The sequence below is a fragment of the Tenrec ecaudatus genome, chromosome 4 (assembly GCF_050624435.1).
Source record: "Tenrec ecaudatus isolate mTenEca1 chromosome 4, mTenEca1.hap1, whole genome shotgun sequence".
Taxonomy (NCBI): domain Eukaryota; kingdom Metazoa; phylum Chordata; class Mammalia; order Afrosoricida; family Tenrecidae; genus Tenrec; species Tenrec ecaudatus.
In genome coordinates this window covers 52576965-52597601 of record NC_134533.1, presented here as the reverse complement: position 1 = coordinate 52597601, position 20637 = coordinate 52576965, and the positions used below count along the sequence as shown (strand labels likewise).

Genomic DNA, 20637 nt, shown 5'->3' with positions numbered 1-20637 from the left:
TTTTGATAAAATAAAGCAGCTAGGCAGGAGAATGGAGCCCTTGTGGCACCATGGGATAAACTTTGGATTGCTAACCACAGGTCAGCGGTTCAAATCCAGTAGCCGGTCTGTAAGAGAAAGACAAAGCTATTAAATCCTGTAAACATGTACAGTCTTGGAAACTCAAAGGGGCAATTCTCCTTTGTCCTACAGGGTTGCTATGAGTGGCAATGAGCTGGAAGTTAGTGGGTTTGGGGGAGGACAGATGACGCTAAGTTGAAGATTAAAGAAATAGCAATGCAGCAAGCCAGAGAAATCAAGCCCGAAGAAGAAACATGCCGGAGGGTCCGAAGACTACGAAGGAAGCTAGTCTGGCTTGGGCCTAGTGATTGTGGGGGTAGGAGAAGGAGGAACGCAAGACAAGGTTAGGGAGGCAAGCCAGGGCCCTACCAGGCACAGCCAGGGTGGCTATGTGAAGAAGAGAATTTGGTTTCATAGCTACAGAAATAAAAATCTAACAGAGCTTTTAGCATTTGATGTTTGATTAAGTTATACATAAAAGCACCAGTATGATGTCTTAAGGACTGAGCCATCATTCCTATTAGCCTATAATCAAAGGTGAACATAAAACCAAACCTCAGACCCAAAATGTGTTACATATGAGAACACTGACTAATCACGGATTCTAGCCTATACTTTCTGCTTGATGACAAATCCAGGTAAACCTTTTTTAATTTGGAGGGGAGATGGGCGGTAACATTAAGATTTTAAAAGTTTTAAGTTCACTTGCAAACCAAATTTCTCTACAATACATGGAAATGATACTGAGCAATAAATCAGCATCCAGGAAAATCCAGTGGGCGTCTTGATAGTAAGATCACGAGCTTTTTATTCCACGACCATCCTGTAGGTCACACCAGTCTCTACCAGCCCCTCTTGTCCTTTCTCACGCCCACTGGCTCTGGAGAGCTCTTATTCTCGGCGGAATGCAGGGAAAGGTGAGAAAGAAATCAGTGGCTGACAGTTCACTATCAATAAAAGTCATACGTGTCGTGTAAGTGTAAGTAGTGTGGGAAGAAAGATAAAGAGAGTCCTGTAATATCAGAAAAGATGTGTTCTTAGCATTCCAAATAAACACTCGACAGAAAGTGTGTGTACATATATATATCACTGTGCTGCTACTTTCCCTCTTGCTAACTTCACCAGAGAAGTGGGGGCCTCATTGCTCTTGCTTGAACATAAAGAGACAAACTTCTAGTTCAAGGCTTTTATGTTCGCTGTTCCTCCTCTCCGGGAAGCTTTTCCTGCTAAGCAGTCACCTAACTCCCTCCATTCTCTATCAAGTTACCTTCACAATGAGGTAACCGATCAACAGATGCAGAAAAAACACATGAAGATATTCGACATTCATCTTTCATTAAAAACTCTTTAATAAAACAGGATTAGTATATCCTTAAATGACAACATAAATAGCATCAGCACACAGAGTATGAAGCGTAACAATAATGATATGTTAACATCAATTTCACTGAACACCAGAGCTACTACTAGGAAGTCCAATTAGATAAGAGAAAGAATTCAGGGGTAGGAGGGTGATAAGCACAAGCTTACACCTAACGCAGGAGAGAAAACTCCTATAGTCATCACCAAAAACATAAGGGGATTCAGTATTGTTACTAAATACAAAATAAATCACAGAAAGACAATCTCATATTATCTCAACAATGATAATCAATGGAAGAATAGATCTCAGAGACAATAGCAACCAAAAAGATGAAATATCTAGGAATAAGTCTAACCACAAAAAATGCACAATCTACAAGAATACCTTAAAGGGGATACAAAGCAAGATTTGAACAAAAAACATATTTTAAATACTTTACAAATTTACCATAATCCCAATGAAAATATCAACAAGATTTTTTCAGTATTGGAAATTCTTAATGGAATTCCATTAGTTAGTTAGTTAGTTAAAAAAAAATTCTGGAAGAAAAACAAAATCAATAAAGGTGACTAGCCCCAAAACCACACTCACTGCTGCTGAATTAATTCTGAATCCGTGGACCTGTTATACAGAACTGGCCCACAGTGTTTCATAGGCTGTTAATCTTCAGGGAAATGACGGTCACGGTTTTCATCAGCTGACCTTTCCTTTAATGCCAAGCACTAAGCCACAAGTTCCCACTGTGACTAGCCACAACCAGGAATTAAAACAGACCTCTATAAATGCCCTTTGCCTGCTAGCTCTGTCCTCTATTTCCTTTTACTTTCCTCTTGTCCCACTATCATGTTCAGCCTTCATTTGGGTTTCAGTAATTCCTCTAGGTTACATTGCCCCTGATCAAGCCCTACCAGGCCTCCTACACCCTCCTCATCATGGATTTTAGATCACTTATTCTTCCCTTGTCCTTGGGTTTGTTAACACCCACTTCCTTTCCCCTACCTCCCCGTCTCCCATGTCTCCCTGGAACCATCAGTACGGTATGAGTTTAGGGGTGCTGGCCCCCCACCACTAATCATGGGTTCAGTAAGCACAATTGTACAGTTGAGATATATATATTAAAGTCATCAAAAATTTTTTTTTAAAGTCATCAAGAGCATGAGCGATCAAAGAGAAAGTCAAACAACAGAGTCAGACACATTTCATAGTAGCATGCTCACCTAAGCCCCACTTGGTGGTCCATGTATGTGGAGGGGGGCGGGGGGCAAGGGGAAAGGGAAACAGGGGAGAGGGAGCCCAGGAGAGACCAGCGAGAGCGAGGGATCTCTATCGCTAACCCAGGCCTATATACATACCTTTTGGAGACGTGCAAGCTCACTGATTACAGGTAAAGACCTACTGTCACAGGAAGGGGCTGCCCTATAGGTTATACCGCAATCAGAGGGGGTGGTCTAGGGACATACACACAATAGGAAGAGGAGGGATTGGGGGTATACATGTGACAAGATGGGCAGATCCTAGATTTAGGAAGGCAGCTTAACTTTGGATGTCACAGAGCTGGTTTGCTCTGTTCTCTGGATCTCTATAGGCACCATTAGCAGTAGGGTGAAAACCTCACCTACAGGAACCAAATCACTGACTGCAGGCCTCCATTGTTCTTAACAGCAGGGAGTGGGGCCCACTTCAGTCTGGCAAGTGACTTCCCCCCACACATCATGTTTTCTCCTCCAGATTGTTTATCCTGCCTATCTTATCTAGATAGACCAACAGAGATAATAGTACAGGCATGTAAATATGTAAATATATTTATATATGACAATGGGGAAATAGATTTATGTGCATATATTTATAAGTTTAGTATTAAGGTAGCAGATGGACATTGGACCCTACTCAAGTACTCCCTCGATGCAAGAACACTTTGTTCTAATAACCTGAAATTCCAGGATGCTCACCTTCCCAGAAAAGTGGGCAAAAGGAGACATTACACAGTATAAGACATGAAAAAATTTTTTAACAAATTATCAAGGGTTCGAGGAGGGAGGGTGGGTGAGGGAAGGAGGGGAAAAAATGAGGAGCTGATACCAAGGGCTCAAGTAGAAAGAAAATGTTTTGAGAATGACGATGGCAACAAATGTACAAATGTGCTTGACAAAATAGATGTATGTATAGATTGTGATGAGTTGTATGAACCCCCAGTAAAATTATTAAAAAACAAAACAAAACAGAGTCTGGGGGTCCCCCAGAAGAATTTATTTCAAAAGACGGCATTGAATCTGCAGCTCAGGGAGAGGGACATATCTGATCGGAGTGCACGGGTGCTGACGAAGGGGAAATAGGAGAGAGTGGAGCACATCCTGGCTCATCAGGCCTTGAGGACAACCCCAATTAGAGCAGCCAGTCCACGGAAAGGACCACATGGCCAGTCCCACTATGAGACATGAGGCCCCTCGCTGACCCATAGCCCTACAGGGGACGACGCTGGAGACAGTGTGAGAATTGCACCCGATCTGATCCCGCCACACTGAGGCAAAACACTAAGGGGGTGCAACAGAACAGCAAGGGAATGGAGCAGTGAGGTCCCCAAGGAATGCTGGAGGTGGACTTTGGGGCCAGGGCGTGGTGCCCCAAAAGACTGGACTGGAAAAGACTCCTAAAAGCCAACAAACGATCCTTGAACTAACTACAAGCTTTTCTTTCTTCTGTTTTGTTCTGCCTTTTTTTGTTATTGGTTTGTTGTTATTGTTTTTTGTATATTCTTGCTTGGTTCTGCTCTGTCTTTTTTGTGCATGCTATAATCTCCGCAGGTCTGTCTACATAAGATAGGCTAGATGAACAATCTGGAGGAGAAAACAATGGGACCAACAGTTCGGGGGGGACATGGGAGAGGGGGAGGTGGGGGGAAAGGAAGTGGTGTTAACAAACCCAGGGACAAGGGAACAACAAGTGATCCAAATTGGTGGTGAGAAGGGTGTGGGAGGCCTGGTCAGGCATGATCAAAGGTAATATAACAAAGAGGAATTGCTGAAACCCTGGTGGGGACTGAGCATGATAGTGGGACAGGAGGAAAGTCAAGGGAAATAGCGGAAAGAGCTGGGAGGCAAAGGGCATTTATAGAGGTCTAGATAAAGACATGTATATATGCAAATATATCTATGTATGATGGGGAAATAGATCTACGTGCATATATTTATAGGTTTAGTATTAAGGTAGCAGAAGGACATTGGGCCTCCACTCAAGTACTCCCTCATTGCAAGAATACTTTCTTCTATTAAATTGGCAATCTATGATGCTCATCTTCCCAACACAACCGCTGAAGACAAAGCGGATGAATAAGCAAATGTGGTGAAGAAAGCTGATGGTGCCTGCCTATCAAAAGAGATAGCGTCTGGGGTGTTAGAGGCTTGAAGGTAAACGAGCAGCCATCTAGCTGAGAAACAACAAATCCCACATGGAGGAAACATACCAGCCTGTGCGATCACGAGGTGCCGAAGGGATCAGTTATCAGTCATCAAAGAACAAAATATCCTATCATCGTGTGTTCACCTTCATGATACAACTGCTGAAGACAGTTGCATAAGCAAATGTGGCAAAGAAAGCTGATGGTGCCCGGCTATCAAAAGATATAGCATCTGGGGTCTTAAAGATAAACAAGCGGCCATCTAGCTCAGAAGCAACAAACCCCACATAGAAGAAGCACACTGGCCTATGCGATCACAAGATGTCGAAGGGATCAGGTATCAGGCATCATCAGATCAAAAAATCTTACCATAGTGAATGAGGGGTAGAGTGCGGAGTAGAAACCCAAAGCCCATTTTTCGGCCACTGGGGATCCTCTTGCAGAGGGGTCTCGGGGAGGAAACGAGCCAGACAGGGTGTGATGTAGCAACAATGAAAAATACAACTTTAATCTAGTTCCTAAATGCTTCTTCCCCATCCCCACTATCATGATCCCAATTCTACCTTAGAAATCTGGCTAGACCAGAAGATGTACACTGGTACAGATAGGAACTGGAAACACGGAATCCAGGACCAGGACTGAGAGTGGCGATACCAGGAGGGTAGAGGGAAGGTGGGGTACAAAGGGGGACCCGATTACAAGGATCACCATGTGACCTCCTCCCTGGGGGACGGACAATAGAAAAGTAGATGAAGGGAAACGTTGGACAGGGCAAGATATGACAAAATAATAATTTATAAATTATCAAGCATTCATAAGGGAGAGGGGAGCAGGGAGGGAGGGGAAAACTAAAGAGATGATGCCAGGAGTTTAAGTGGAGAGCAAATGTTTTGAGAATGAGGAGGGCAATGAATGCACAAATGTGCTTTACACAATTGATGTATGTACGGATTGTGATAAGAATTGTATGAGCCCCTAATAAAATGATTTAACAAAAACAGTGGGGGTAATGACACATAAACAGAGTAATGGAGACAAATAGATCACAGATATAATTTTAGTCTCAGAAATCGATCTGCAAAAGAACATTTGTCTACAAAGATATTAATTCATTTTATATTGTTGGGTGAAAAAAGGTGACTAGAAAGCCGAACTTAGATATACACGTGCATGTTCACATAGGAACGTCTAAGTGGTACACTACAGGCTTTCTAGATTTCCTTCATAAATGTAAAAAGTCCTGGTGGCATAGTGGGCGAAGACAAGGGCCTCAGTGGTTTGAAACCGCTGGCCGCTCTGCAGGAAAAATAAAAGGCTTTCTCCTCCCATTAAGATTTAGAAGCCTCGAGGAGGTACCGAATGGGTGAGCTTGATGGAAATGCAATGAGGCCGAGAGGAAGCACAGAGAGCTGAGCATGATCGTGGGACAGGGGGAAGTAAAAGGAGATAGGGGAAGAGCTAGGGGGCAAAAGGCATTTATAGAGGTAAACACAGGCATATACGTATGTGAATATATTAATATACCACTGCAGGAATATAAGTCTATGTACATATATGTATAGGTTAGGTATTAAGGTAGCAGACGGACATTGGGCCTCAAGTCCTCCCTCAATGGAGAATGCTTTGTTCTAGTAACCCGGCATTCTGTGATGCTCACTTTTCCGATATGATCTCTGAAGACAAAATGGATGCATGAGGTAACGTGGTGAAGAAGGCTGATGGTGCCCGGCTATCAAAAGAGATAATGTATGGGGTCTTAAAGGCTTGAAGATAAAAAAGTGGCCATCTAGCAGGGAAGCAACAAAGCCCACATGGAAGAAGCACACCAATCCATGTAATCATGAGGTGTCCACAGGATCGGGTATCAGAAGACCCAAAACAAACCATTTCAATGGGAACGTGAGGGGTCAGAATGTAAACCCAAAGCCCATTTGTAGACAATTGGACCTCCCCTCACAGAAGGGGCACAAGGAAGGGATGAGCCAGCCAGGGTGCAGTATGGCACCGACGGAAACACACAACATTCCTATAGTTCTTTAAGGCTTCCTCCCCACCACTATCATGACCCCAGTTCTACCTTACAAATCCACTTAGAGCAGAGTACATACATTGGTACAAATAAGAGTTCTCAACATGTGGAATCCAGTGCAAATAAACCCCAGGACCAATCATGAGAGTAACGATACCAAGAGGGTAAGGGGGAAGGTGGGGGGAGAAGGGGAAAAAGGAGGAACTGATCATAATGATTGACATACAACCCACACCCCAGAGATGAGCAACAGAAACGTGGGTGAAGGGAGACAGTGGACAGTGTAAAACATGAAAATAAAAATAATTTCTAAATTATCAGGGGCTCATGAGAGTGGGAGGGTGAGGGAGGGAGAAAAAAAGAGGAGCTGATACCAAGGGCTGAAGTAGAAAGAAAATGTTTTGGAAACGATGTCAACATATGTACAAATGAGCTTCACACAATTGATGTATGGACTGTTATAAGAGCTGTAAGAACCCCTAATAAAATGGTTTTTTAAAAAAAGATTTAGAAGCCTTGGTAGAGTCGTAGTACATGCATTGTGCTGCTAACCACAAGGTGAGCAGTTCAAAGCCACTGGCTGTTGTGTAGGAGAAAGAGGAGGCTCTTTGCTCTTGTACCTGGAAACCCTCAAGAGCCATTCTCTGGTCCACGGGGTCACTGTGACTCTGAACTGACGCGATGGCAGCGAGTTTGGGATTTTTTGTTTTTCGTAAGACATTTTTTAACTTGTAATATTGTCATATCTCAGGAAAGAAAAAAGAAAGCAGAAGGAATCTATTGAACAACATATCCAAGCTTGTGCTTCACAATCTGATGGGCGAGAATTTAATTTAGGTAAGTGAAATGATACCTGCCTTTCTCTATCTTCAGATAGTCCCGGTCACCCTGGGCCGCACAGAGGGCAGACATCACGGAGAGAGCCGAGGCTAGCACCGTTTTCTGCTCGTGAAAGATGACGGGCGGGTCACCAGACTGGCAGAATTCATGGCAGACCAGGTCAAAAAGCAAGCTCCATGTGTCTTTCCCAGTGTCGGGGCACTCCACTTGATAACAGACGATACAGAAAATAGTCACTTAAAAGCAGAAAATGATTCCATGAATACATGCGTGTAGTGGAACCTCAGAAGCCCTCTTACCAATCGCTTGAATACCATCGTCCGCTGTGGTAAGTAGTTGTAAGATATGCATGTAGACGTCCAGCCCGTCTAGATTTTCAGAACTAAAAGCAAAAGCACTGAATTAACAACTTTACAGTTGAGAGACTGCAATCGCTCAATCTATAATTCAATCAACAAACGTTTATTATCCTATCCTAGCCACTGCTCAAGATTCTGAAAAAGGGGGCAGTACAAAATCCTCTTGTTCTATAAAAGCGGTTGGATGATGTTATTGTGCATATTTTTGCCACACATAAAAAATAATAATAATCACGTGAATAACAATGAGTACAAGAAGAAAATGTTCTAAAATTGATCGTAATGATTGTACAATTCTTCTGGAAATGATTAAACAATTGAACTGTAGGATACGTGGATGAAATGCCAATACAAGCGTTAAAAAAAAAGGTCTCTGTTCACCAGGCCTTATATGGGGGAAACAATTAAAAACGACCTCTATGTATCAAATATATCCAACACAGAAAACATGAAGTAAACGCCTCTCTGGTTCTGCTTCTTCCCAAAAGGAAGGAGCACAGAAGCGTGCGTCTGCCTCCCGACTTACTGAATCAAGACAGAAAAAGGCTGCGACTTTTATAACAAACACAGGAGCCACCGCGCCAGGCAACACCGCCACACCCGTGCCTCAGCTTTCCACGGTCTACTTCTGTGACATTTCACATGAGGACTCTGTGAAAAGTGCCGGGAGCACTGTGGGCCAGGCTCCGGGCTGCCAGCCGCAGTCAGCCATTCAAACCCAGCAGCCGCTCCACGGAGGAGAGCTGCGGCCATCTGCACTCATAGACTGACGCTCCCGGTAACCCTACTGAGGGTCATGATGAGCTGAAATCCGCTCATAGGTTTGCATTTGGGGTAGCTTATTAAGCACCAACAATAATCACCATTAAACAGATCAATGCTTAAATTCATCATCTAGCTGATTATGATCAATCACTTTATGACCTAGTAGTCACTCTTTGCAAGGTACTAGAACCCGGCAGTCAGTTCCTGGTCCAAGTTTTGTGTACATACAAAAGGAAACACCACCACACACCCCAAAACCCCCAACAAATGATGTCCTATGGTAGCTGAGAAGCTATTAAATGTTCAGTGTGAAATAAAGCACAAAAAGAATTCCTCTTCTATATAAATTACACAAAATTGCCAATGATTTTAAGACACCAACCACAATTAATAATGAACAATTAGCCCAAAGCTAAATGAGAGAACACTTATTTTTTTAGAAATCATTTTATTGGGGGCTCTTACAGCTCTTATAACAATCCATGCATCAACTGTCATGCATATTGTACATATGTTGCCATCCTCATTTTCAAAACACTTTCTTTCTGCTTGAGCCCTTGGCATCAGCTCCTATTTTCCCTCCTTCCCCACCTTCCCCCTCCTGGTGAATCCTTAATAAATTATAGATTATTATTTTCATATCTTACACCATTCACTGTCCCCCTTCCCCCTACCCACCGCTGTTCCTGGAGGGTGTATCTGTCCTGTGTTCTGTGTGTATCTGTGCCAGTGTACAAGCTTTGGTCTAGCCAGATTTGTAAAGCAGACCTGGGGTCATGATGGGGAAGGGGAGTGCTTAGAGAAGCATTAAAGAACTAGAGGAATGTTGCGTGTTTTGTCGGTGCTATACTGCACCCTGGCTGCCTCATCCCTTCCTTGTAGCCCTTCTGTGAGGGGATGTCCAATTGTCTACAGATGGGCTTTGAGTCTCTACTCTGATCCCCCTTGTTTGCATCAATGATTGTTTGTTTTGTATCTTCTGATACCTGATAGCTGATCCTGTCAACATCTCGTGAGCACACAGGCTGGTGTGCTTCTTCCATGTGGGTTTTGTTGCTTCCTGCTAAGATGGGCACTTCTTTTCACTTCAAGCCTTTTAAGAGTCAGATGCTATCTTTAATAGCTGGGCACCATCAGCTTTCTTAACCACCTTTGCTTATGTACTCCTTTTATCTTCAGCAGTCATGTAGGGAAGGTGAGAATCACGGAGTGCCAGGTTATTAAGAAGAAGTGTTCTACCAGGGGTATGAGGGGCGATACTGGGAGAGTAGAGGGTGAGTGGGTTGGAAAGGGGGAACCGATTACAAGGATCTACATGTGACCTCCTCCCTGGGGGACGAACAACAGAGAAGGGGGTGAAGGGAGACGCCAGATAGGGCAAGATATGACAAAATAATAATCTATAATTTATCAAGGGTTCATGAGGGAGGGGGGAGCAGGGAGGGGGGAAAAAGAGGACCTGATGCAAAGGGCTTAAGTGGAGAGAAAATGTGTTGAAAATGAATAGGGCAAAGAATGTACAGATGTGCTTTATACAATTGATGTATGTATATGTATGGATTGTGATAAGAGTTGTATGAGCCCCTAATAAAATGTTTTTAAAAAAAAAACGTGTTCTTGTGTTGAGGGAGGACTTGAAGCCCAAAGTCTGGAGGCTCAAAGTCTGTCTGCTACTTTAATACTTAACATATAACTGTATATATCGACCTATATCCCTATCATTTTATAGTAATATATTTACACATATACATGCCAATATTTATACCTCTATAAGTATAGAGAGGTATATTGGCTCCTAGTTCTTTCCTCTATAACAGCAGTTCTCAACCGTGGGTCACGACTCCTTTGGAGGTCAAACGACCCTTTCACAGTTATGAAATAGCAACGACAATAATGTTATGGTTGGGGACACCACCACAGGAGGAAGTGTCTGAGAGGGTAACGGCCTGAGGAAGGTTGAGAAGCACTGCTCTACATCCTTTCACTCTCCTTGTGTCCCCCTATCATGCTCAACCTTCATTTTTAAAACTACGATGACTCTAGCAGGAACATATAGGCTGACATTATAAATTCAGTGCCCTAACAAGCAAAGGCGTACGCCATTTATCCTGCCAAAAGGAAATGTTCCTATCTGAGAATTCTTGCAGCAACTTAATTCTCCCACAACACCCTGCAAGGAGAGTCCACCTACCGCACTTGCTTGGCAGCTTCAAGGACACAGGGCACCAGCCTATACACTTGCTGCTCCTCCGAATCTGGCTGGGCATGCGCCAGAGGCCGAGCTTTCCCCTTTCCAGCCCATTCCAACATCAGCGCTTCATCCAAGTCAAAGAGCTTATCCACAACCTCGCCTATCTTCACCAGCAAGTCAACTGCAGAGAACAAAATGGATCTTGAAGTGAACAACAAAAAGTTAAAAGAGAATGTGATTCAGCCAGAGCCCCAAAGTTTCCCAACCCTTATCTGGATATAAAACCTCAGTGAGCAGACAATGCATTACCTGGTACAAGGGTCTTTTTCCTTATCTCCAACATTTAAATGAACTGTTCTCTTTCATTTTTAAATGAGTTGAGGAATAAATCCTTTTTCACCTTGCACTTAATTTGTTTCTCTTAATTAAAACAAGTTTTAGAAATAGTTTTCTCATTTCCCAACAATTAAATATAATCAAAGAAACTTTATTTTCTTCTCGATGACCTGGTGACTTACCATTTGTTGAACTTGACATGATGAAGCAAATGCTATCATATATAGACGGGTATTCCTGAATCCTTTCAATCCAGACACTGGCCACTTCAGTATGGGAAAGGCAAGTAAGCAACAACCTACGTGACAAACGTGAGCTCAATTGCTACCTTTTAATGACAGGAGGAGAAATTCAGGCAAGTAGACATGCTCTCACATCAAGAATTAACTGCTTTCCTAGGTTCTTTTCAGAGTGGCGTTATGGAACCCACAGAGAGAAACACACGTACCTACTTATCTCCAGTAGAGTCGGAGGGTCGGAATCATACAAGCAGTGCAATAATACCTGTCTACAGAAACAAAAACATTAACCGAATATGCCTCACTTCCCTCCTTTCAACTATTAAGGCAGTTTTCATTTCATTTTCTAAACACTGTTATAGTGAAATATAGCCTACTTGCCAAACGCCTGTAAGGTACGTATGTGCGGTTAATTGATCATTATAAAGCAAATCCATGGGCTTCTAAGAGAACAGGCCTACAGCTCCATAGCCCCCTTCCTCATGATTCCATCTTTCCTACTTTGGAGTGAAAGCCATCTGCACTTGCCAGCAATAATTCCCGTGCTTTGCTCTATGGACTGAGTTTTTAAATTTTTTAATTTTAAAATCATTTTATTGGGGGCTCATACAACTCTTATCACAATCCATGCATACATCAATTGTGAGAAGCACATTTGTACATTTGTTGCCCTCAACATCATTGAACCAGGATCTTAAAGTCCCCCCAACCTAAAGAAGTACCGTATATACTGTGTATAAGTCGAGTTCTTCAGCATATTTTTAATGCAGTTTTTGTGTAAAATTAGGTGCCTCGGCTGATATTTGGGTCGGTTCATACTCTAGTATATATGGTAATAGTGTCTTTTATAAATTGTTTGGATCTGGGCAGCTGTGCCCAATGCTAAGTCCTGCCCTATTATGTCTTATCTTATACATGCTATTATCATCGATAACGCAGGTCTCCTTTCTCCTGATGAAGAACAGGCCTAGACCCTGGCTGATGTCTACAGCCCGAGGAAGCTTAGCACTACGAATGCCCAGTCAAACTGCTAGAAGGCAGTCATCACGAGAGGCTGTCCCACAACCCTCTATCTTTCCTGTGGTTTAGAATATCCCGAGGGATATGAAATATGAATCCATTCAAAATCATTATGTACTAAGACTTACCCAAGATTTCTATCCTTGCTGATAGACACACATATCTCCTGGAAACAGGCCATATTGCCTAAAATTCCCACACAGATTTCCTACAAAATCAAATTTTACAGGTCACAACAGCTCTGAGATAAAAACACACATACGAAAACAACCACTTGAACAAAAACATTCGGAGCACCAAGAGGAAGGGGCGGAGAGGAGAGGTGCCTCTGAGGAAAGTCCTGGTGACCTACTTCTGCACAGAACCCAGTTCTAACTCTTACACACACCATTACAGACACACCACGTCACTATAATGAAATCGAGTCCAATGGTGAGCACAGGAGTCTCACAGGCCTAGGCTCCCATCCAGCTTTCTGAATGAAAAAAATCCCAGTCCATTGCCAAGAAGCCGATTCCGACTCAGAGGGGTCCCATGTGCTGTTAGAGGTTAGGACTGCTTCAGGGAGTTTCCTTGGGTCTGATCTTTTTGGAAGCAGATCTCTAAGCCGTTCTTTACAGCTTGCCTGGGTGGGTGTGAAGTGCCAACCTTTTGGTTGGTTGTTGAGCACAGACTCTGTGCTCTACCCAGGGACCTACTTAGTATTTGGTTTTACAACTCCTGCCACCCAGGAGTTAAACTGGCTGTTTAACCCTGGACAAATTTCTGAACCCGAGAGTTCATTCTCTTATCTGTAGAGATAACACCTGATAACTCATTGTCATCATGTTGATGCCAACTCACAGAGACCCTATAGGACAGGACAGAACTGCCTGCCCCTCTGTTTATGAGACCTCAACTCTCTACAGAAGTAGAAAGCCCAGTCTCTTCCCCAATGAATGGCTGCTGGTTTCAAACTGCTAACTTTATGGTTAGCAGCCCAATGTGTAACCACTATGCCACCAGGACTCCTACCTGTGTGGCAGGAGTTGTAAAACCAAATACTAAGTAGGTCCCTGGGTGGAGTACAGAGTCTGTGCTCAACAACCAACCAAAAGGTTGGCACTTCACACCCACCCAGGCAAGCTGTAAAGAACGGCTTAGAGATCTGCTTCCAAAAAGATCAGACCCAAGGAAACTCCCTGGAGCAGTCCTACCCTCTAACAGCACATGGGACCCCTATGAGTCGGAATCGGCTTCTTGGCAATGGACTGGGATTTTTTTCATTCATAATAAATTTTCAACAAGTATCTACTATTCGCCTATGACATGCATGGCACAAGGCAACTTAGGCATCAAATAAAGCACAGGACAGTGCCCAGGACATGAAGACGAATTGAGAGGCTCAGTCTAATGTTCTTGTTATCAGCAACTACCACCAAGAGCTTATTTATTAGGAAGGATTCTTAGCAACTCTCAGGAAGATGGAAAGAACATCAAGGGAGGCACAGAGATTGGAGAAAGCACAGTAAACTGATACGGGGAGTAGACACATACTCACTCATTCACTCACTGCCATTGAGTCGATTCTGACTCACAGCAACCCTATAGGACTGGGAAGAACTGCCCTTGTGAGTTTCCAAGACTGTACCTCTTTACAGGAGTAGAAAGCCTTGTCTTTCTCCTACAGAGTAGGTGATAAGTTTTGAACTCCTGACTTTGCAGATGACAGTGCCAACTTGCAACCACTATACCACCAGGGTTCCTAGAAAGCAGACAGGCTAGTGAAACCAGTCATGCTCAGATGGCGCCAAGTCTTGAGCCACTGACTAAATTTAGATCGAAGGTCAGAAACCTTCAAGGGCAGACTTAAAGTGAGCTAAAAGAACAAGGTGCTCGGCAGTGGGAGCTCTAGGCACTGTTCGCTTGTCCGCCCAACAGCAGCAGCACAACTTGGGTAAGTTACACACCCTTTCTGGTTTCCAGAGTTAAGTCCAAATAAGAGTTTCCCGGGCTGAGTCCAAAACAAAAAGGTTATGACTGTACTCATTTTTAATAGCACAGTACTTGGGAGATGTTCAATAAACCTTACAGACTGACATGTTAACATGTAAAGAGCCCTGGTGACGCTGTGGATTCGACCCTGGGCTGCTCCCTGTAAGGTCAGCAGTTCAAACCCACCAGCAGCTTGCAGGACTGAGCTATAAAGATGTACCATCTCAGAAACCTATGGAGGATAGCTGTAAGTCAGAATCGGCTCAACGGTACTGAGGCTTGAGTTTTCTTAGTATTGATTTATAACGGGGGAAAAAAATCAAACAAATGACAAAATGGAAGATTACAACACACACGCACTACCTGCAAAGGTAGAGAAACGTACTTACTCTTAATCGTGAGCACTTGGACTTGGCCAATACTCCCATAAATATGCCAGGGGTATTAAACTCTTGGAGAAATAAAGCCACATCCTAGAAATAAAATAGTTACTGGCTTAGACGCTATAAAATTCCTCTTAAAACCCAGTAACTTAAACAATTAAAAAACTCAGATCTTACATACATCTTTGCTGAAGATAACTAAACAGACACATGACTATATGGTCCTAACCAATTACGGACAGCACTGTGAAGGATCCAGAAGTCCTTATAGTATTCATGTGGCACCTGAACACAGACAGATGAGAGATCCTGCGTGGTTTCGGACCAGGAAATCAAGTGTGAGTAGGCCTGCATCCTTTCAGTTCTTATTCAACCTGCATGATGAGCAAGTAATGCGAGAAGCATGTGGACCACATAAAGAACACAGCATCTGGGTGGAAGGAAGGCCCATTAACAACCTGTGATGTGCAGATGACACAACCTTCCTTACTGAAAGTGAGAAGGACTCGAAGCATTTACTGAGGAAGATCAAAGACTAGAGGAGTATAGATTTTACGTCAACAGAGAGAGAACAAAACTCCTCACAAGCAGCAAGACGGTAAACAGAAAAAGAGGCTGAAGCTGCCAAAGATTTCACTTTACTTGAAAACACGACACACAATTGACACCTGTGGATGAAGTCAAGAAACTACATATTGCACTGGGAAAATTTGCTGGAAAAGTTCTTGGTGAAGTATTAAGGAGCAAAGATACTAAAGGACAAAGATGTCCCTTTGAGAGCTAAGATTTCATCCAATCCATGGTATTTTCTATTGCCTCCTATGTATATATGTGAAAGCGAGACAAAGGATAGGCAATACCAAAGAGCTGATGCCTTTGAATGATGGTGTTGGGGAAGAATACACCACAGACCGGTAGAAGAACAAATCTATCTTGGGAGAAGTACATTCAAATGCTCCTAGGTGTAACACTGAGCCTAGCTCTCCTGGCAACAGCTGAAGGAGACGCGGGGAAGTGAGGAGGTGCAGCTACAATGGTGCCTGAAACACAGACTGCCCACAAAACAACCGGGTGGTAAAGCACACAGGAAGCAGCTGGCTCCAAAAGCCACTTGCAGGCGTGCTGGAAAATGAGAGCCAACAAATGGGAAGAAGATTCTCACAGGACCAGGCAGTGCCTCATTCTCGTGTGCTACTGCTACAAGTCAGCATGGCCTCCGCGGGGCCTAGCAATCAAGGTTACACAAACACACACGCCCCTAAGGCGAGGAACTGAGGAAATAGACGAAAATGTTAGATAGTCTTTGTGGTAGCTGGTCCCAGTGCAATGAAATTACTCCATAAATTAGTATACGTAAGTTAATTATGATACACTAGAGAACTGTCCTTTTCCTACCCTGAAGATATTTCATTTACCTCAATTATTTTTCTACCCACCAGGAAGTCCTGCTGACTCATTCAAACATATTTTCTGATTGCTGGGTTTCATGCTAAAAGCTGCAGATAAAAGAAATGAGTGAAATGGCTAGTTCCTGTCATCCGGGAGCTTAAGCCATGCTATGGGGAACAGGACGAAATGCCCCTTGAATAATGTCAAAAACCAGGACTCATGCTCACAAAATCCTCAGCATAAAGACAATCCTGATCCCAACTCGCACCCAACAACAGCTGCACGCCTCCTTCGCAGAGTAAAGCCCCGTCCACGACGTCTCAAGGGGCATACCACATAGGTGAACCTGGGGGGGACCCGTGACTCAAAATGGTCCAGACCTAGCCTAGAAGTGCGGGTGTAAACACTATTTCTACAAAACAATAATTTATCAATTATCAAGTGCTCAGGGGGGAGAGGTAAAAAAATGAGGAGCTGATTCCAAGGGCTCAAGTAGAAAGCAGGTGTTTTGAGAATGATGATGGCAACACATGTACAAATGTGCTGGACACAATGGATGCATGGATTGTGATAGGAGTTGTATGAGGCCCTAATAAAATGATTTAAAAAAAAAACACTTAGTCTGCTAGCTGTGAGGATCTGCCATAAAAACTATGTAAATAAAATCCATTTTCTGACTCTCCAGTAGCCAAATCACCACCAAATTTGCAGTGTATATTAAAATACACACTTGGAAGGTCCGTGGGGAACCCTCAGAGAAGAGGCAGTTCCCCCAGACCAGCTGAAACATAGGTAGGCTGGGTGACTGCTGACTTGGGGAAGACACACCTACCAGGGCGCTTCAAAAGTTCACGGACTACTCCTCTCAAAGGAACCGTATTAGAAGCACCCACAATCATATTGAAAACCAGGTTGCATGACTGGATAGAGACTGGTGGAACCCTCCCAAGAGTGTAACCCTGGGTCACCCGTTACGGACAGAAACCAACTCATGACTATGGCTCAACTGTCAACCACTAAAAGCATGTCTACAAAGAGACCAGGAACACTCATGAAGTGTGCACACTTCACAATAGCCAATCATTTGAAATCCAAAGGGCAACATGTACCAAGGACGAAATTCCAGAGTAGGAAAGGAGGAATGGAAACAGGAAACATGAAGAGGAGGTGAGAAGTGATGTTACATTGGGGGAATCATCACCAATGAGTTGAAACGAAATCCGTATAAATTGCTGAATGGAAAACTGATCTCCTCTGTACTTTTAGCCAATTCACAATAAAAAATTAATTTAAAAAAGAGGGACATGGGGCGGGGTGGGGGAGGAGTTTAGGGAGGGGAGAACAAAATTAAAAACTTGCTGGGCTGTCAACTGTCTAACATTCACACGAGCTATATATTTCACCTAGGCTCAGATCCTCTCCCTCAGAGACCAGAGCTTAGCATCTGCAACTCATGCGACCTCATTCTCTGCACTCTGAAGAGTTCGTTCCAGACACTGACTGAACGCTTTGCTAACAGTCCACAGCTTCGGACGCCGTACCTCATCCATTGACATATCCCAGATTCTGCAAATGTCATTCTCCAGCGCGTCATCCAGTTCCAGCTTCTCCTCCTCATCTGAGCCCTCCTTGCTGTCTTCAGGATTAACAGCCTTCAGAAACACAAAGGAAAAAAGGGAAGAATACAATCTGTTACTAATAAAAGCCACATTAATACTAGCCCTTAAGTTTTTTAGAAGTTACAAAAACACTATCCTCAAGTATCTTCTCTTACAGAGACCTCTTAAAAGTTCTAACTTGCAAATCCAGCTAGACCGGAGAGCACACATTGGAATCCAGGACAGATAAAACCCTCAGGAACAGTAGTGGGAGAAGCAATACAATGAGGATATAGGAATGGGGGGGGAGAGAATGGGGAGAAGAGGAACCCATCACAAGGTTGGATATATAGCCCCCTCCCTAGTGGTGAAGGGAGACAACGGACAGTGTAAAACACGAAATAACAACAAGGTATGATTGAGCAAGGATTCACAAGGGTGGGAGGATGGGGGGGGGGAGAAGAAAAAAGAGGAGCTGATACCATGGGCTCAAATAGAAAGAAAATGTTTTGGAAATGTTGATGGCAACATATGTACAAGAATGTTTAATACAACTGAATGATGGGTTGTCATAAGATTTAAGAGCCTCCCAATAAAATGATTTAATTAAAAATATAATAAAGCTTCAACACCTCAACAGCAAAATAAATAAATAAAATACAGAGATAAACAAATATATATGTATGTAACCCTGGATGAATCTAACACTCATGGATTTAAAGTTTCCCTATAGGCACCAGGTTAAGGCACAAATAAGACATAATCCCCAGCCTCTAAGCAGCTTAAATGTAGTAAAGACTTATGAACTGGCAATCAGGACAGGAAAGGCTAAGAGATGCACATGGATGGTGGACTAAGAGTTGTGGGAGCAAAACTATGGACCAATAACCTATGCCTGAGAGCCCTGTGAGCACAGTGGTTACAGCTGGGCTGGAAACCCCAAGGTCAGCAGTTAGAAATTAGCAGTCACTTCATGGGAAAGATGGTGCGTTCTACTCCTGTAAAGAATTGCCATCTCAGAAAGTCATAGAGGCAGTTCTGCCCTGCCTTATAGGGTCACCGTGAGTTAGCAAGGGCGCTAAGGCAGTGAGTTTGGGTTTTGTGGATGTGAGTGTGCCTGCGTGTGCGTGTGGGAGTTGGGGGGCGGGGTGTTCGGAGATCTATGCTTGGGAGAAACTGCAGATAACTCAAAAACCAAATTCACTGCCATTGAGTTGATTCTGACTCATAGTGACCCTCCAGGGCTAAGCAGAACTGCCCCCTGAGTTTCCGAGACTATAATTTTTTACAGGAATAGAAAGCCTCCTCCCTCGTGAGAGAAGCAGCTGGTGAGATCGAACTTCAAACCTCCCAATCAGCAGCCCAACTGGTCACCCACCAAACCAAAGCTCCTGCAGTCAGGGAAAGCATCTCACTAAGTTTCAGTTAAGTGAGCCCGCTAAGAACTGGGAGAGAAGCACTCCGATCAGAGAATTAAGAAAGGGCCTGACATTTTCAGGAAATGGTGAACGTTTATCCTGTATGGAACAGAGGGTGCGATAAGGCTGGAAACGCTGCAAAGAGCCTTCCTTGGATTCTGAGTGAAGAAGTCCGCATTTTGCTCCCACAGTCAAGGGAACTGAAAAGGGTATTATGAGCTGGTGCCGTCCCCACCCCCTCCCCCGACAAAGGAAGTTCATTCCGGCAGCCTTGAGAAAGATGGATTGGTGAGAAGAGGGGCTGAAAGCATGATTAGGGAACTGTGGGGAAAACGGGAGTTCACACTTAGTGCGTGCCTAGGGAAAAGACACGCAAGTACTCGTTTTATAAACCTTGAGGAAGAAACGGAGGCGCAGCTTAGTAGGTGATGAAGCCGGGCTTTTGCTCACAAATGCCAGAGCCACAACGCATTCCACAAGCAAGGCCCGTAAAACAGATCGTTAGGGCCTGGGCAATGACACTGGAGAGAAGGCGCAGAAAAGACGACTAACTATTCATAGGGCCATGTATTGTTGCAGGATGTGCCAAAGTAAACTGTAGTGACCGCGTGCAGGCCAGCACCCCGGCCTTCGCGTTACGGGGCACCGAGGTGGCCCCAGGTCCTTCCGGGTGGGCGCCGGCGGCCAGGGGAGAGGGCTTCGTGGGAACGGCTTTCCCGGGACGCAAGGGGGATGGGCGGAGACGCAGCGCGCGAATCGCGGGGTCCGAGCCGAGGAGCGAGCGTGCGCACCTGGATGAGCCCGCTGAGGACGCCGAAGAGCCAGTGCTTGCTGTACACCGTGCCCCCTACGCAGTCGCCTCTGGCCACCTCCTCATCTTCCTCCTCCTCGCGACTCCGCGGCGGAGGAGATGGGTTGCGGTCCATAGCTGCGCCGTGCCGAGTTCACAAGAACCGCGCCGGATGTCACTACCGGAAGCGAAGGTCCGTCTCGCGAACGCCGGACGCGGCTCCGCGCACAGCGCCCCCTGCTGTCTGACTCCCTTCTACTTTGCCCAAGGTCTTCAGCATCATAATTAACTGTCATCTCTAAATAAACAGCCCTCTAACTGAGAAGTCCGCTAAATCCACATGAGAGAAGCACACCAGGCTGTGAGATCCAGGGATTTCAAATAATAAGATCCAATCCTGGAAGAGGGAATGGGACCAGGGCCTAAATTCTAAACACCTGGTTTGTGGAGAACTCTGGATGACAGTGTAGGAGAAAGATGAGGCTTTCT

General features: G+C 44.2%; 1 protein-coding gene across 2 annotated transcripts in view; it reads right to left on the bottom strand.

The window, feature by feature from the left end:
- SAAL1 (serum amyloid A like 1) overlaps window positions 1-20319 on the bottom strand; it is a 30296-nt gene extending 9977 nt beyond the window's left edge. For both annotated transcript variants that reach the window (XM_075545998.1, XM_075545999.1), the window contains exons 1-9: window positions 20150-20319; window positions 17884-17994; window positions 14960-15043; window positions 12725-12804; window positions 11786-11845; window positions 11520-11635; window positions 11002-11182; window positions 7986-8068; window positions 7704-7892 (exon numbers count right to left, since the gene is read on the bottom strand). In XM_075545998.1, coding sequence (XP_075402113.1) covers window positions 7704-7892; window positions 7986-8068; window positions 11002-11182; window positions 11520-11635; window positions 11786-11845; window positions 12725-12804; window positions 14960-15043; window positions 17884-17994; window positions 20150-20284 — 1039 coding nt within the window. In that variant the 5' untranslated portion in view covers window positions 20285-20319. The remainder of the gene's footprint in view (window positions 1-7703; window positions 7893-7985; window positions 8069-11001; window positions 11183-11519; window positions 11636-11785; window positions 11846-12724; window positions 12805-14959; window positions 15044-17883; window positions 17995-20149) is intronic.
- Window positions 20320-20637: the final 318 nt, after the last annotated feature.